Below are 17775 nucleotides of genomic sequence, written 5' to 3'. Positions count from 1 at the left end.
GGTGCCTAGGTGAAGAGGTTTGCATAGTTGTTTCATTTTCAACTAATGAAACCATGGTGGTCAAGGTGAACTTTACCCCATGATTAAGAACTTGTGATGGAAGATGTACTTGTTCATGTTGCTGTGAGTAAAGATGTCATGGTGGTCAGGATAAGTCATGTCGGACTTACCTCCCTCTTCTGTACAGGGATATAAGAGTGAACTGACAGAACTCCCCCCTCCACAACCCAATAGTCCAGTCACCTCCCCTTCGCGACCCCCATTGTTTGAAGCTAATGTATAATGCTCTGTCTATATGACCCATTTTAGCAGGTCTTTAGCATAATTTGGTTGTGGCCAGCAAGTTAGTGTACTGCAGATGACAGGGAAAGTGTGCTACACAACCTTAAAATATATATATATATTATCGGACAAAGTAGACTTTACATTGGGGTGTGTGTGAGATGGAGAGAGAGAAAGGTGGATGAGAAGGTACAAATGCGTTATACATTTGATACCATGCTACAGGTGTATAATATCAAATTATCTTAATACAACTTTTATCTTTAATATCTATTTACAAAAAAATAGGCAGAAATGTTATGTATGAACACAAATTTGGCTTAAATGATGATAAGTTTAGTGAATTGAATAGAAAATAAACATGGTTTTCCTCCACCTCCGGACATTTTGGAAAGCCGAGGAGATGAATTTGCACGGCCTGCTGGAATGGTACAACAGCTATTGGAGGCCCTGCAGGTATTGTGCCATATGGTCAATTATTCCACATGGGCAGGGGGAAGGGGGGGCTGGGAACTGTGAGCAGATTTTTATAAGCAGGCAGTTGAGGGGAAATCCGATATTAATTTAGAGCGACCACTCCACAAGATCCACGGCAAACCAAATCAATGTCACTTTATACTGGGCGGGGTCCATGTAGGGCAAGCCTCAGAACTTCAAAGGCCACCACTTTTGTTGAGGCTGGGATAAAGTTGAATCTGTCTTGAGGCAACAACAAAAAGGCAGTGGACATAATCACAACAATAATGCTAATCAGTGAATGGGTAACTCCCTAAGCATGGGTTGTATGATGGAAAAAGATGGGTCAAAACTGAATGCTCTTTCCTCGTATAGTTTGTTCCTTGGTTTGAAATCGCAAAAAATAATGTTAAAGGAGATTGTACACCAACAGCAGTCATGTACTAAAAAAACAGAGGTCCCTCACCATTACAGTAAATAAGATTCCCAACAAATAGGATGCTCTGTGGCCTTTTTCTTCTTTTTTTGAACAAAAGGAACGACTATGAGAATCATCTCGAAATGAAAACTACGCTGTCGACCCTTTTTACACACAGACGTAAATGAAAAGGCCGTTTTTCCTCGGTTAGCCTTAGCGAACGTAGGCAGTAGGCCTTAACGCCAGCTTGCTGTAGCGTAGGCCCCGCGAGCGCTTGGAACAGACAGCAGCATCACGCCACCCAGGCCTGTGCAGCAGTGGCTGTCCCGGAGAAGAAGAAAGCGGGAGAAGGAGAGAGGGAGGAAATGACATGCCCCCTGACGTGCGGTGCATTACCATAATTGGCTTTTCTACATGATAGGACAGAGGAAATAATAATGTCATTTTATTTACAGCCAGTCCCACTGTCCCCCCCTCACTCGCACACACACACACACACATCGTGCAGGTCAAATGACACACACTGATCAGGCCTGTCCAAAGCCATCACAGCTAAGTGGCAGCGAGTAGAGGGCCCGGTGACAAAGCAAAGCAGAGAGAGAGAGAGAGAGAGAGAGAGGAATAAGACTGGCCCATTTTGAAGGCCGTCTAAACGGCGACTCGGTTGCCGGTCTGGAATAGCAGAGAGTCCGACACGGGCTAAATCAGCGGAGTGAGAGCAGGCGGAATTGGACATTAGCACCGCAAATGACTGCCGGGATTGGCCCTCTTCTCCGAGACAGAGTAAATAAATATGGAGGGGTGTGTGTGTGTGTAACATGTGTGTGAGTTGCAATTCGGTGGTGCTGCTTCTCGCTCAACTGCTCTCGCTCCCTGTCTCACATTGTTTCCCTCACGATAGCTTTGGTTAAGTTTGACACCAGCCAAATGGTGTAACCCCTGCGCCCTGTGACAGATAGATAGTGTTACGGGTTTAAGTGACAGATTTGCGCAAGAGAAACGAGCCAGGAAAAATATATATGAAGGGACTCCATTTTTCAGACGTTATATAGAGAGAGAAACTGCCGGCTCTCTCTCGGGAAAGCAAAACTTAATTTTAGTCTAATTTGTTTTGAAGCAGAGGGGCCTGTCTCGCCGGTTGATTCTCAAGTTGTTCCGATGCAATGTTTGAGCGTGTCAACACATTAGTGCATGTGAGTGAAAGCACAGCTAGTTGGGAATTCACTGTGCATACTATCACAAACACGGGGCCATATAGACAATGCAGAAACAGTACTGTAAGAGGACAATGGTTCTTTTTATGTTTATCCATGACAGATAACAATTTCTTTGATGAATGCAGTATTATATTTAAGCAATAAGGCCTGAGGAATTGTGGTACATGCCCGATATACCACAGCTAAAGGCTGTTCTTAAAGAGTGCCTGGACACAGCCCTTAGCTGTGGTATATTGGCCATATATCACAACCCCCTAAGGTGCCTTATTGCGATTATAAACTGGTTACCAACATCATTTGTGCAGTAAAATAAGTGTTTTGTCATACCTGTGGTATAAGGTCTGATATACCACGCCTGTCAGCCAATCAGCTTTCAAGGCTCAAACCACCCAGTTTATAAAACAGATTTGAGCTTGGCTTGGAGAAGGCTTGTACATGTTTGCATGTGCGTGACTGTATGAATGTCTGTCTGTTTTTGTCTATGTACTGTAAACTTAGGTGTGTGTGTGTGTGTGTGTGTGTGTGTGTGTGTGTGTGTGACAGTAAAGGCCCGGTAGTGTCCTGCCGAGGTGTCACCTGTCTGGAGGAAGCCTGTGCCAAAGTGACAGGCTCGTCTCTGGATGCAGATGGCCTCGCTCTCCCTTTCCTCTCCACAGCTGTCACACGTCCCCTCTGTGTTTGACACACACACACATTTGCACACACACATACTAACACGCACACGTCATTGACACTGACACATGAACGTACTGAGACACACAAACACACAGGGACAGGCCTGATGGATACGTACAGAATATCTCCCTAGCACACCAGGTGGATAGATACGCATAGATGCTTACAAACCCACCCACGCTCACTCACATACACGCACACAAAGCTTTCGTTTTTATCTCGCTGCCTCAGGTTACAGTCGATTTCACATCTGACCCACCCAAAGACAGACCAACTCAAAACTCTCTTGTTCACACCTCTGTCAGCTAACACCTAACCAAATCGTCTTTCCTTTTTTTGTCTCTACAAACTTATTTTCCTCTTCCATTCTCTGTGACAGCACAAAGTGGGCTTATTTTTCTTTTTCTCTTTTGTTGACTGACAACCACAACAGACGTCCTCCCCTCCCCCTATTTGAATCCTTCCTCTCCCTCTCTCCGTTGTTCTGAGTGAGGCTTGAAAGCGGGCGGCTCAACGCGCCTTGTCAGCATCTCCCCATCACTGATTGCCTTATTAGCCACCGGTGAAACCAGGAGCTTTTTTGATTTTATTTATTTTTTACACAGATGGCAAAAAAGGAGGGAGAGAAGAAGAAAAGAAATGGGCTTTTATGTTGTTTTTTTCTTTCGCTGAAAGAAAAGGCTTGTTGGTGGACACTGACACCCACCACCCTCACACTGACACCCACCGCCCTCACACTGACACCCACCGCCCTCACACTGACACCCACCGCCCTCACGCTGACACCCACCGCCCTCACGCTGACACCCACCGCCCTCACGCTGACACCCACCGCCCTCACGCTGACACCCACCGCCCTCACGCTGACACCCACCGCCCTCACGCTGACACCCACCGCCCTCACACTGACACCCACCGCCCTCACACTGACACCCACCGCCCTCACACTGACACCCACCGCCCACGCTGACACCCACCGCCCTCACACCCACCGCCCTCACGCTGACACCCACCGCCCTCACGCTGACACCCACCGCCCTCACGCTGACACCCACCGCCCTCCGCTGACACCCACCGCCCTCACGCTGACACCCACCGCCCTCCTGCTGACACCCACCGCCCTCCTGCTGACACCCACCGCCCTCCTGCCCCACGCCCTCCACACCCACCGCCCTCCTGCTGACACCCACCGCCCTCCTGCTGACACCCACCGCCCTCCTGCTGACACCCACCGCCCTCCTGCTGACACCCACCGCCCTCATACTGACACCCACCGCCCTCATACTGACACCCACCGCCCTCATGCTGACACCCACCGCCCTCATGCTGACACCCACCGCCCTCCTGCTGACACCCACCGCCCTCCTGCTGACACCCACCGCCCTCCTGCTGACACCCACCGCCCTCCTGCTGACACCCACCGCCCTCCTGCTGACACCCACCGCCCTCCTGCTGACACCCACCACCCTCACACTGACACCCACCGCCCTCCTGCTGACACATGATTTGACACGGACGGTTTCCGAGGTGGAGGCAGCAGTCTGGGGATGTCGGGGGAAGTACGTGTTTGGGGTGTGTGTGTGTATGTGGGGTGATCTAGGCTGAGGTGTAGGTGTGTGTGTGCAGGAAAAGACTGGCATTGTTTTTAGAAGTGTCAGGTTCTCTTGTCTGTCTCTTCTGTCAAGGCGTTCCCTCTTTACCCACTCTGCTCAGTCAGAGCTAAGGGTAATTATAGTGGAGACGCTAATTGATTTTTTTTTTTTGGTGTGTTGCTTAGTGTGATGAGCTATTTGGAGACAGTGAGGGAGTAAGAGTGATGGGAGAGTTGTCAGGTACTCAACCAAACGCTCCAATGAAGTGAAATACGGAATGCTCTTGACGGATGCACTTTTGACATTTTTTGTTGTGGTCAGTTCTTTAATTGGATTATATGTGAAAGGGTGTGATGTGGGGCTCTGGGATACGCCTAGTTGTAGTACCGGACAGATAGATTCCAGGTATTATGTGAGCAAAATAGTATTACCTTTTGTGTGCATACAGTACACGCTACAGTTGATGTTCATACACATTTATACCCACACACACACACACACACTAGTCACAGTTGCTTATGGCCCTCCAGCTTCTCTCAGGCAGCAGTAAATGGCAGCTCACAAACATCAGGTATTATGTCTTCTCCGATTATGGGCCTGAGCGGCATGCGCAGTTCAGGAGCTGACAGCACATCTGCCTCTTCGCTAGAGACTGATACTGGCACCTTGGACAAGCATCTTATGGGGAAGGATAGAGTGAACTGCCCGAGCACTGTCTCCATCTGTCTGTCTCAGTATCGCTTTCACTCGCTCTTTCCCCCTCGCTCTCTCTGTCCGTTTCTCTATTTACAGTATTTCTCCTTTACCATTACAATATGGAACATACGTAATGTAGATACAGCACATTTTCATATCGAGTGAAACGTGACATAGTGTTGTGAAATTGGAACACATTTGATTGTTGGAAATTTGTTTCTCTACAATTTTTTATTTGCTACCTAGTGCCGTTTAGAGACAGTTGAAGTCTGACATTGTCTCAAAGTCCAGAGGGCCTGAATTTCTACTTGAGAGATGGTTGACGCTGGTTATAGGCTTGTTCTCAAAGTAAAATGTCTGCCATGATTCCTGCTTGGCTACAGGGGTTGCAATCACATGTTGTCTTCCATTAAAGATAACCAGCCGGGCAGCTGATCAACACAGGTAGTGCCTTGTTAAGTACTCAGTCACGTGGCTTTCATTCACTTTCCTTAATGGTCATTAAATAAATGGCGTGTCTTTTCTATCTTGTTGTGGCCTGACAAAGAGTTCCGTTATTCCCTTTTCAGGGCTGACAACACTTAAAAGTGTAAATGCCAGACAAATGCAGTTTCATTAGACACATACCATAGCCATGCTGTTGTTACCTGTTATATCTTCTTTATCTGATGAAAGGCCACATAAGGACTGCCTGATTGTTTAGTTTTTTTGGTGTTGAAGAAAAAATAACTGTTGTTGTTTTTCCGCAATTCAGATTTTTTTTTTTTTTAAATAGTGCACTTCAAAATAGTATGTAGATGAACCTTGATATAAGAGTCTGTGTAGAGAAAGTATACTCAGTCACACCCTCATCCTCTATGGGTAACATTCTGTCCCCCCCCCCTGGAAGCAGCCACACTCCGCTCCCTGAGAACTAGTACAGCATGGATGGTGACAACATGTCATGTCATTTCCACCGGCGATTTCTACGTGCCACGCTGTGAGGAGTCCACTGCCTATGCCAACTCTATGCTAGCCCAGCCGAGTGCCTGGCATGCTCGCCCACTTATTGCACACTTGACGGGCAGGGTGTGAGTGGCACAGTGGTAGCAGAGACTGGATCAAACTCTGAGAGAGTCAGTGCCCTCCAACTAAAAGAGGAAGCCATTTTAGTACATGAACTGGCTTGTGGCTGTTGTGGTCACCTTTTTACTGGGCAGTCTAATCATTTGAAGGATAGGATTTAGGACTGTGTACTTTTTTTGTATTCAACAGTGTACATCAATATTATATAGTGTATGATAACTTGGAGTTAAGACATCAAGGCACGACAAAGCAACAAACATGAGAGGTCTAACATACTGTATGTAGGCTACTGACCTTTTTTGTCAAGTGGACTCTGTGTTGATTAATATACATCTTCTGCTTTGGGAACTGGTTTTCCATCATGTAGAATTTTGCTTGTGTCACTAGTTTTTGAATTCAAGGGGAAATATTTATCTTGCTCATCTGTGTTCTCCTTTACCCTTGCTGAGCCGTAATGTTCGATACCTTCGTTAGGCCGCACAGTGAAGGGGACTATCTATCATAGTCAAGATATCGATGTTTGCCACTTTATAATTGCAAAGCTGTGTCCTCCGCCAGGACTATTGACAAAAATCTCTTAAGAATCACGACACTCACCCACTCTTTACACATTCAGAGATACGCGCATGCGTGCGTGGTATACACACATTAAACGCACATTATGGGATGCAAACATCGAGAATCTTTATACACATCAGGTGGACACATCTGATCAATTTGAGTGGTGCCATTAGGAATGTTCTGCCCCAATGAGTTGCCTGATGTCCCTTTTTTCTCTCATCTTGTGTTTTTCAGCTTATGGGGACGAGGACGAATTTAAGGCTGATGACAAGATCGATGAGGAGCACCTGCAAGATGATGGGCTCTCCTTGGATGGACAGGATGGCGAGTACCTCTGCAACGAGGATGACGATGCCGGGGACCAATTCAGCTTCCAGAACTCCCCTTTCAGCAATGGCACCAACCCCGACGCTGGCTACGCTTCTCCTCTCAGCGATACCAGCGACCAACTTATCGACTTCCAGAGCACACGCTCCAAGGACGGACTGGATAAGGAGGAGGCAGTCAGAGGAGGAGTAGACCACCTAAAGATCCCCAATGGCCTGTCTCTGCAGGACAGCCTGGCGCAGATGAAAGCTGTCTATGCAAACCTGATCTCGGACGCCTCTTGGTCCAGCATCACCAAGGACATGCTAAGAAGTAACAGCAACAGCAACAAGGTCATCAGTGTGATCAGCAACAGCAATGGAAGCAGCCACAAGGGGAGCAACGGTATCGCCAACAGTAATACTATCAGACTTGTGAACAATAATAACCACACCAACAGCAGCAGTAACACCTCTGCCCCTACCAACACTACCAGCAACACTACCGCTACAAGCACCGCTAACACTAACAACAATGGCACTGGTGTCAGCACTGGCAGCACCGGTGGAGTGACCTACGACTGGCACCAAGCGGCTTTGGCCAAAACCCTGCAGCATACACCATATAACCTCCTCCCCGAGCCGAGCCTCTTCAGCACTGTGCAGCTGTACCGGCAGAACAACAAGCTCTACGGTCCGGTGTTCACCGGTGCCAGCAAGTTCCGGTGCAAGGACTGCAGCGGAGCCTATGACACGCTGGTGGGGCTCACGGTACACATGAATGAGTCAGGCCACTACCGTGATGACAACAAGGACAAGGAAGAGGAGCGGGGAAAGAGGTGGTCCAAGCCACGTAAGCGCTCCCTCATGGAGATGGAAGGCAAGGAGGACGCTCAAAAGGTTCTCAAGTGCATGTACTGCGGCCATTCCTTTGAATCCCTACAGGACCTGAGTGTCCACATGATCAAAACAAAACACTACCAGAAAGTGCCTCTCAAAGAACCCATGCCAGCCCTCACCTCAAAGCTGGTGCCACCTACCAGAAAAAGAGCATTTCAGGACTTGGTGTCCCCGTGCTCACCAGAGTCTGTCCACAACACATCTGGTGTACACCTGGGGGAGACCACGAAAGACCAGAAAGTGGTTAACCCCTATGTCACAGCGAATAACCGCTACGGCTACCAAAATGGCGCCAGTTACACCTGGCAGTTTGAGGCTCGCAAGGCCCAGATCCTCAAATGCATGGAGTGCGGGAGTTCCCACGACACCCTGCAACAACTGACAGCCCACATGATGGTCACAGGACACTTTTTGAAAGTGACCAACACAGCGTCCAAAAAGGGGAAGCAGTTGGTGTTTGACCCCCTGGTTGAGGAAAAGATGCAGTCCATTCCTCTCCCGCCGACCTCTACACGACTCCCTGCGCCCAATGTGAAGTCACAGCCCGATTCTCTTCTCCTGCACTCCTCGCACACTGAAGAGAAAAGGGAGGAACACGAGGAGAAAATGGAGATGAGTGAACCAGAGAATAAGATCAAAGAAGAGAAAGAGGATCTGACTGAGAAAAGTGAGAAAACTGGCAAGGCTGGACATTACAAGTATCTCACAGAGGAAGACCTGGAAGAGACACCCAAAGGAGGTCTGGATATCCTGAAGTCCTTAGAGTTCACAGTGTCAAGTGCAATCATCAAGGCCCAGACTGGGACGCCCACCTGGGGTGGTGCTGGCTACCCTAGCATCCACGCTGCCTACCAGCTCCATGGGTCTCTGAAGTCCTCCATGCAGAGTGTCCAGGTGGTTCAACCCTTGTTCAGCACTAGCAGCTTGAAGGTGATGTCCTCTGACTCCAGCAATCTGATCCATTCACCGATCAGCCATTCCCCACCTCCAAGCCACAAGAACAATGTGCTGGCCATGGAGGAGCTAGTGGAAAAAGTCACAGGGAAGGTCTCTGTGAAGAAGGAGAAGGACGAGAAGGCGTCAGAAAACAAATGCAAAGTGAGCTCTACCAAGTCACCATCCCCACTGTCCAAGGAGAGGAAGGGGTCACCCATGCCGGATAGCCTCAACAAGCCGGTGAAAAACATTGATGTAGAGGATAAGAGTGAGCCTAGAAGCAGAGAGGGAGAGGCAAAAGACGGCAAAGCGGATCCGCCAATGAAGAACGGAGCAGATGTGCCAAAAACGGTAGCCAGCAATGGCTGTAACGGCTTGGGAATCATCACGGATCATTCACCTGAGCAGTCATTTGTCAACCCCCTCAGTGCGTTGCAGTCAATCATGAACAATCACTTGGGAAAGGCCTCGAAGACAGCCACCCCCTTTCTAGACCCTCTGGCAATGCTGTACAAGATCAGTAACAACATGATGGAGAAGCCCATGAACAACTCCAATCAGGTCAAGCAAGTTGAGTCAATCAATCGATTCTATGACAATGATGACCAACCCATGGACTTGACAAAATCCAAAAACACGAATGGACGCACTACTAACAGCACCTCCACTACGCCGAACAACAATAGCAACTGTAACACCAATAACGGCAACAGGCCTATTCTGTCAAGCTTGTCTGAATCTCTCTCGTCCCCTTTACGGGAAAATGCTTTGATGGACATCTCCGACATGGTCAAGAACCTGACCGGCCGTCTGACACCGAAATCCTCCACCCCATCCTCCATCTCTGAGAAATCTGACGCGGACAACAGCGCCTTCGAGGATGGCTTGGAGGAGCTCTCTGCATTCCAGAAAAGGAAAGGCCGGCAGTCCAACTGGAATCCTCAGCACCTCCTCATCCTTCAGGCCCAGTTCACCTCCTGTCTCCGGGAGACGGCTGACGGCAAGTTCGTCATGACTGACTTAGGCCCCCAGGAGCGGGTCCATATCTGCAAGTTCACTGGTCTCTCCATGACCACGATCTCCCATTGGCTGGCCAATGTCAAGTACCAGCTGAGGCGGACAGGCGGGACAAAATTCCTGAAAAACATTGACTCGGGCCAGCCCCTGTTTCTCTGCAGTGACTGTGCCTCTCAGTTTAGGACTCCTTCCTCTTACATAAATCATTTGGAGTCCCACTTAGGCTTCAGCATGAAGGACATCTCAAAGCTTTCCATAGATCACCTTAGAGAGCAGCAGGCAGTTACCAGAATGATAACGGAGAAAACGTTCAGTTCCCTGGGACTTAATGAGGAAGACTCATGCTCTGTATTTCAGTGCAAGCTGTGCAATCGGACCTTTGTCAGCAAGCATGCAGTCAAACTGCACCTTAGCAAAACGCATGGCAAGTCTCCGGAGGACCACCTCATCTTTGTCACTGAACTAGAAAAGTTTGATAAAGCATAAATGAGCTGGACAAAAGCTGATGATATGACTGATTACTGAACCGTTGCACTATATCTCAATACTGCACTGCATCTTAACTGAGACTTTGGAATCAGTCCGAAGTAACTGCTGTCATAAAACTGGGCCATGTTCTGTTTTGGATTTTATTTAGTTTTTAAACTGAACACACATTTTTGCAGATGATTTATATGATCTTTTGTCTGTGCATGTTTTTCAGTGAATTAAAGAGATACTTTGGGATTTTGGCAATGAGGCTACTTATCTACTTCCCCAGAGTCCGATGAACTTGTGGATACCATATTTATGCTTCTGTGTCCAGTATGGAGGAAGTTTGAGGTAGCTTCTCGAGCCAATGCTACCTAGTGTTCGCGCAATGACTGGAAGTCTGTGAGTATCTGCTAGCATGCTAGTTCATCTGATTCTGGGGAAGTACATTGAACAAAAATATAAATGCGACATGTAAAGTGTTGGTTTCATGAGCTGAAATAAAAGATCCATGAAATGTTCCATACGCACAAAAATATTATTTAAAAAAATGCTGTGCGCACATTTGTTTACATCCCGGTTAGTGAGTATTTCTCTTTTGCCAAGATAATCCATCTACCTAACAGTTGTGGCATATCAAGAAGCTGATTAAAAAGCATGATCATTACACAGGTGCACCTTGTGGTGGGGACAATAAAAGGGCACTCTAAGATGTGCCATTTAATCACATAATGCCACAGATGTCCCAAGTTTTGAGGGAGTGTGCAATTGGCATGAATGTCCACCAGAGCTGTTGCCAGATAATAAAATTTTCATTTCTACACCATAAGCCAACCTCCAATGTTGTTTTAGAGAATGTAGCAGTTTGTCCAACTGGCCTCACAACCACAGACAAAGTGTAACAAGGCCAGTCTAGGACCTCCACATACAGCCTTACCTGTCGGATTGTCTGGGAGGGGTATTTCTGTCTGTAATAAAGCCCTTTTGTGAGGAACAACTCATTCTGGTTGGCTGGGCCTGGCTTCCATGTAACCCACCCATTCCTAGTCGTGTGAAATCCGTCCATTAGAGCCTAATGGATTTATTTTAATTCACTGATATCCATATATATGAACTGTAACTCAGTAAAATCTTTTAAATTGTTGCATGTTGCTTTATGATGCGTATTATTTTTTCGTTCAGTAAAGAGCATCATTTCCAAAATCACAAAGTATCCCTTTAAGATGAAACTAACATTTTAAAAGAAATGTTGAACAAAACCACAAATTTTGCAAATATATGATCGATATGAAGGTGTTTAGTTGTTTACAACTAATCAAAAAGGAATTGGGATTTCTGCACTTTACATAAGTGCTTTTGGGGTACAATGATAAGGTACACATTAGGGTTGTTAAAATAAACTCCATGGCAAGATGACATTTAAACATTTAGACTCTCTTCTCCTGATCACCTCAACATTGCGTAAGGGATGTAACATTTTAAAGGATGATGTGTAGGTCAAATGGCAAACTACAGAAAGAACAGAATACTCATTTGTTTAGCTTTTCTCTGCATACAGTATTTGTTTCCCTAATCAAGTATTATTTAATGGTGGTATTGAAATATTTGCTTTGATACCACGTTTCTTTGTGTTGTGTGCAGTTCCAGTTTCAACTTGTAAATGAAGTTTAAAAAGGATGCATACATAAATGATCAGCAAGCGTGTGTAAATGTATGTCATCATATCTTGCTATTTGCTGCAGCTCAGCATTTGTACTGTGTGCATTTTTATATTGTCATTTTATAGAGAAATATGGAAAAAATATACAATTAACTATATATAGGTATAAATAGTATATACAGTGCCTTCAGAAAGTATTCAGACCCCTTGACTTTTTCCACATTTTGGTAGGTTACAGCCTTATTTTAAAATGTTTTTTTTCCCCCTCATCAATCTACATATAATACCCCATGATTACAAGCAAAAACAGGATTTTATAAAATGTTGCTAACTTATTACAAATAAACTGAAATATTCCATTTACATAAGTATTCAGAGCCTTTACTCTTTACTTTGTTGAAGCGCCTTTGGCAGCAATTACAGAACCTAGAATCTTCTTGTGTATGATGCTACAAGCTTTTCACACCTGTATTTTGGGAGTTTCTCCCATTCGTCTCTGCAGATCCTCTCAAGCTCTGTCAGGTTGGATGGGGAGCGTTGCTGTGCAGCTATTTTCGGGTCTCTAGAGATGTTTGATCTGGTTCAAGTACGGGCTCTGGCTGGGCCACTCAAGGACATTCAGAGAATTGTCCCAAACCCACTCCTGCGTTTTCTAGGCTGTGTGCTTAGGGTCGTTGTCCTGTTGGAAAGTGAACCTTCACCCCAGTCTGATGTCCTGAGCTCTCTGGAGCAGGTTTTCATCAAGGATCTCTCTGTACTTTGCTTCATTCATCTTTGCCTCGATCCTGACTCGTCTCCCAGTCCCTGCTGCTGAAATACATCCCCACAGCGTGATGCTACCACCACCATCTTTCACCGTAGGGATGGTACCAGGTTTATTCCAGAAGTGACGCTTGGCATTCAGGCCAAAGAGTTCAATCTTGGTTTCATCAAGACCAGAGAATCTTGTTTCTCATGGCCTGAGAATTTTTAGGTGCCTTTTGGGAAACTCCAAGCAGACTGTCATGTGCCTTTTACTGAGGAGTGGCTTCCGTCTGGCCACTCTATCATAAAGGCCTGATTGGTGGAGTGCTTTAGAGATGGTTGTCCTTCTGGAAGGTTCTCCAATCTCCACAGAGGAACTCTGGAGCTCTGTCGGGTTCTTGGTCACCTCCATGACCAAGGCCCTTCTCCCTCGATTGCTCAGTTTGGCCGGGTGGCCAGCTCTAGAGAGTCTTGGAGTCTTGGAGATTCCAAACTTATTTCATTTAAGAAGGATGGAGGCCATTGTGTTCTTGAGGACCTTCAATGTTGCATAATTGTTTTGGTACCTTTCCCCAGATCTGTGCCTCGACACAATCCTGTCTCGGAGCTCTACGGACAATTCCTTCGACCTCATGGTTTGGTTTTTGCTCTGTGGGACCTTGTATAGACAGGTGTGTGCCTTTCCAAATCATGTCCAATCAATTTAATTTTACACAGGTGGACTCCAAGTTGTAGAAACATCTCAAGGATGATCAATGGAAACATGATAAACCTGAGCTCAATTCTCATAGGAAAGGGTCTGAATACTTATGTAAATAAGGTATTTCTGCTTTTTATTTTTAGATTTGCAAAAAAATTGAAAAACCTGTTTTTGCTTTGTCATTATGGAGTGTGTGTAGATTGCTGAGGATTTTTATTTATTTTTATCCATTTTAGGATAAGGCTGTAACGTTAAAAAAATGTGGATAGAGTCAAGGGGTCTGATTAGTTTCCGATGGCACTGTATACTGTATATATACTGTAGAGCCAGAACATGTCCTTTTTTTCAATGAAAAGTAGGTCCTTCAGTGTGGTTTACATGATTAAATGTAACTACGCAGGCATCTCTTCTGGTGCATGGTACTGTATGTCAAAAGGAACATGCAATGCACAAGAAATTATACATTTCAATGTTGTATCATTAATACTGTTCAAAATTCTATCCTCTAAATCATGAAAGTATTGTTTTGTTTCTGCAATTGTAAAATAAACTTTAAACCAGTATTCTGCTTTGTTATTTATCTTGGATTTTTTTTAACAAGGCAATGTAGCATCAGGAAAACATTGATTTATTCTTAATGGATATATCAATTCTCGGCTTGAAGGTAACCAGACCCTCAGCAAAAAATGTATTTTAAGTGGTCAAGACATGACATTTCGTATGTAATTTGTCTATCACTGATTAGAGAGACTCATATTGACTATTTCTCATTGTATATGTTGTGTTAGTCACTTGATGACACACACCAATGAGCATTAATAGTCACAGCAACGAGGGAATTTGTCTCCTGGACCAACAAAAAACAAGCTGCACTTTGAAGAGATTTTAAATGACAATGGGTTCGAGATATTAGTGATTTTAGCACCATAGCGCCTGTTAACCTTTTACTGCAGTGGGCTAAATTAGGGTCACCCAGAGGGACTCTTCGTCGTCTTAAATCTTCTTTGAAACAAAAGTATACACCTCACACACATGGTTATGTGCTTAACCCTTGTGTAGTCTTAACATTCTGTCTACTCCCCTTGTTCTAAAGATAAGAAATGACCCGCCTTCACTAAACCCCTAAAATAAAGCACCTTCATTGAATGTTAAACCCCAAATCTATTTTGCATGAAAAAACAACCTTTCCTTCACAATGCAGGAAGACTGCATTTAATCAGTGGACACCACTCATTTATATTACAACACACCTGTCATAATTGTTTTCTAAAGTAGAGGTTTAATAGTATAATCATTATTGCTAAAGGTATTGCATAGGTGTAAACACATTTTTTTTTAGCAAGAGATACACTTGTATAGCCTAAGAAAGTAGCAGAAATGTGCAGAAAGTAGTTTTGAATGCATTTTATTGAAGGGAAACAAGTCTTGGAACTTTTTTGGCAACATTGTGATATATTCTTATATACTGTACAATGAGGAATTCAACTACAAATACTAGTCTTCTCCCATTTTTTAACCATTATACACCTCGTGGGTGGGGGCAAACAACAGCAATAAATAAGAATAAAATAACATAATAGATACAAAACAAAAATGTGAAGAGCATAAATCAATCAACTAATTAGCACATGCAAGTCTGTGCATGGATTTTGCAGAAATATTTCTGACATTTGCAGCACATAGTATTTGTTTTACAGTCCTTCTTTGGGTGGCAAATTGGCATTTTCTCCTCCTGCCTGCCCCAGCTGCAGCCTCCGGTGGATCGGGACAAGATTCAGCCCCCTGAACAGCTTTCACAAGCGCTGCAGAGGCTGCTGTGCGAGGGAGGCGCTCCCTTCTTTGAATGTGTGCGGTTACAAGTGCCTTTTCCAGCTGCTCCAGGAACACCCTCCTCTTGTTCCGCTTATCAGGCATCCAGGTAGGGTTGATCTTGTTCCATATCATGAAGGCATTGTATAAGGACACATCAATTATGTTATGGAAGATGACCAGAGGCCAGCGGGCAGTCATCCTCCTGCAGCTGTAAGTTCCAATCACCTTGTCCAGGTTGTCCACGCCTCCTTTGTTGTGGTTGTAGTCTAGGATGATGGCTGGCTTCCTGTCCTCACAATGACTGATCTCAGCCGTTTTGTGCAGTATGCTCAGGAGGACCACATTCTTGTTCCTCTTTGGGAGGTAAGAAATTAGAGTTACAGTGGGGGTGAAGGCAAACTTTGATGAGAAGGTCTCTCTCCCCCTTGTTGCGAGGAGTGCAGGGGGAGCTCAGACTTGTTCTTTCTAACTGTGCCAACCATGGTGATCTTCCTCTTCAGGAGCTGCTGGCTGAGGTCAATCAGTAGCACACAAAATCTCAATTTGTCATTGTGTGTGTGTGTGTGTCTTTGTGGTGTGTAAATGATTTTGACCCAAAGACAATCTTTGTACCCTGGTTGTGTACAGCTTTCATGGAAATATGAACAAAGGCGATGTTTCTTATTTTCGAATGTTGGGGTCTAATCTTCTCTATCTTGGGGCTAATCTTCTCTATCTTCTCATAGCAGACAGCACTTTGCTGGTTCTGGTGATGGCCTCCCCCTTATGTTAAGGATCTTAGCATGGTCCTAGTACTTAGACTATGTAAATCACTGTAATCGTAAGTAACGCCACAATGCAGCTACCTGTGGAGCAGACGGCAACATTGGGAGATAGGCACAGTTTAAGCAGATTTGCATGGTTTTGCCTCGATTCCGGGGGGATTCGTGGGCCTCCCGCTTATTTGGTAAATGTCAGTTTCCTTTCGGGAATCCAACGTTTACTCCTTTCAACTCAATTATGGGCCAATTATGTGTCATGGACACGGGGCCACAGAGAAAATAACAATAATGGGTATGAGAGCAAATATGCATTGAGTGCACAATCATCTCAAACGCTCTTTTACTTGAATGGACAAATATAGTTGTCCAAAACCGAACACATGTCAATCGAATAATATTACAAATCTCTGTTGAATGTCATGGATTGGTAATGACAGTTGTCATAACATAGTCATAAGTGGTATGTATGTCATATGGGGCAAATCATTGGTTAAATAGTATCAAATTTACCACAGTCTGACTGGTGGAGAAATAAAATTGTTATTTTGATGATTGCAATGTCTAATATCCTCTAGCCAATCCAATGATTGAGTTAGATAGAACTGGTAACATACATATTGTATATTACAGTAAGAGATGAGGTTCTTTGTCAACATCTGACTACTTGGGAAAATCAGAACTCAAAGACTTGAGACTTTTAATCCTAGTAGGAATAGCTTCAAATTAAAGTTACCAGAGGAAATGGGAATATACAGTAGGCTTAGTCACTTCTCTCACTGAAATACAGAGAATAAGGGGTATTGTCATTAAAATCAGGATTTCTGAGGGACTTAACAGTTTCAGGTGTATTATAAAATTAAGCCTCCAATTTTTCTGAGTCACCTGGGGACTTGATAAAGGGGGCATGGCAGGTTTCTTCCGGATGGTATTTAAGATGACACACAGTACCGCCACCCCACACATCTCTTGTACATTCGCCTGAGGCGCTTCATACAAAACAATGAGGAACCGTGGTGCCTAGCAGCTTGTGTTCAGTACCTGGAAGTCATAAAAGAAAACAAAACACATACTAAGATATTTAAGTCACAGAAGAAAAGTTGTGAGGCAACATGAGACATAAACATTGGGGTAAACCCTGCTTTGGAAAACTAACATCTGGGGGTTTGTTCAGTAGGTACAAACAGGTGGAAATATTCTTTAATGGAACAAACATATTGGAGAAATTCTGAAATGTGGTCCACTTATCAAGTTCCCTTTATACAAGAAGTTGCTGGTCGAGTGGTATAGTCCAGGGTTTACCAAACTTGGTACTGCCCACCCAGGTGCACGTTTCCTTTTTTGCCCTAGCACTACACAGCTGATTCAAATAACCAACTCATCATCAAGCTTTGATTAATCGGATCAGCTGTGTAGTGCTAGGGCAAAAAAACTCAAACGTGCACCCAGGGGGGGGGGAAACCATGTGTTTGATGCCTTTCCACTGAATCCGCTCCAGTCATTACCACGA

General features: G+C 45.0%; 1 protein-coding gene across 1 annotated transcript in view; it reads left to right on the top strand.

The window, feature by feature from the left end:
* LOC115128480 (teashirt homolog 1-like) overlaps window positions 1-14258 on the top strand; it is a 31713-nt gene extending 17455 nt beyond the window's left edge. The window contains exon 2 of the mRNA XM_029658342.2: window positions 7197-14258. Coding sequence (XP_029514202.2) covers window positions 7197-10606 — 3410 coding nt within the window. The 3' untranslated portion in view covers window positions 10607-14258. The remainder of the gene's footprint in view (window positions 1-7196) is intronic.
* Window positions 14259-17775: the final 3517 nt, after the last annotated feature.

This window comes from Oncorhynchus nerka, linkage group LG4 (assembly GCF_034236695.1).
Source record: "Oncorhynchus nerka isolate Pitt River linkage group LG4, Oner_Uvic_2.0, whole genome shotgun sequence".
NCBI classification, from domain to species: Eukaryota; Metazoa; Chordata; class Actinopteri; order Salmoniformes; family Salmonidae; genus Oncorhynchus; species Oncorhynchus nerka.
This window is presented reverse-complemented; position numbering and strand designations above follow the sequence as displayed.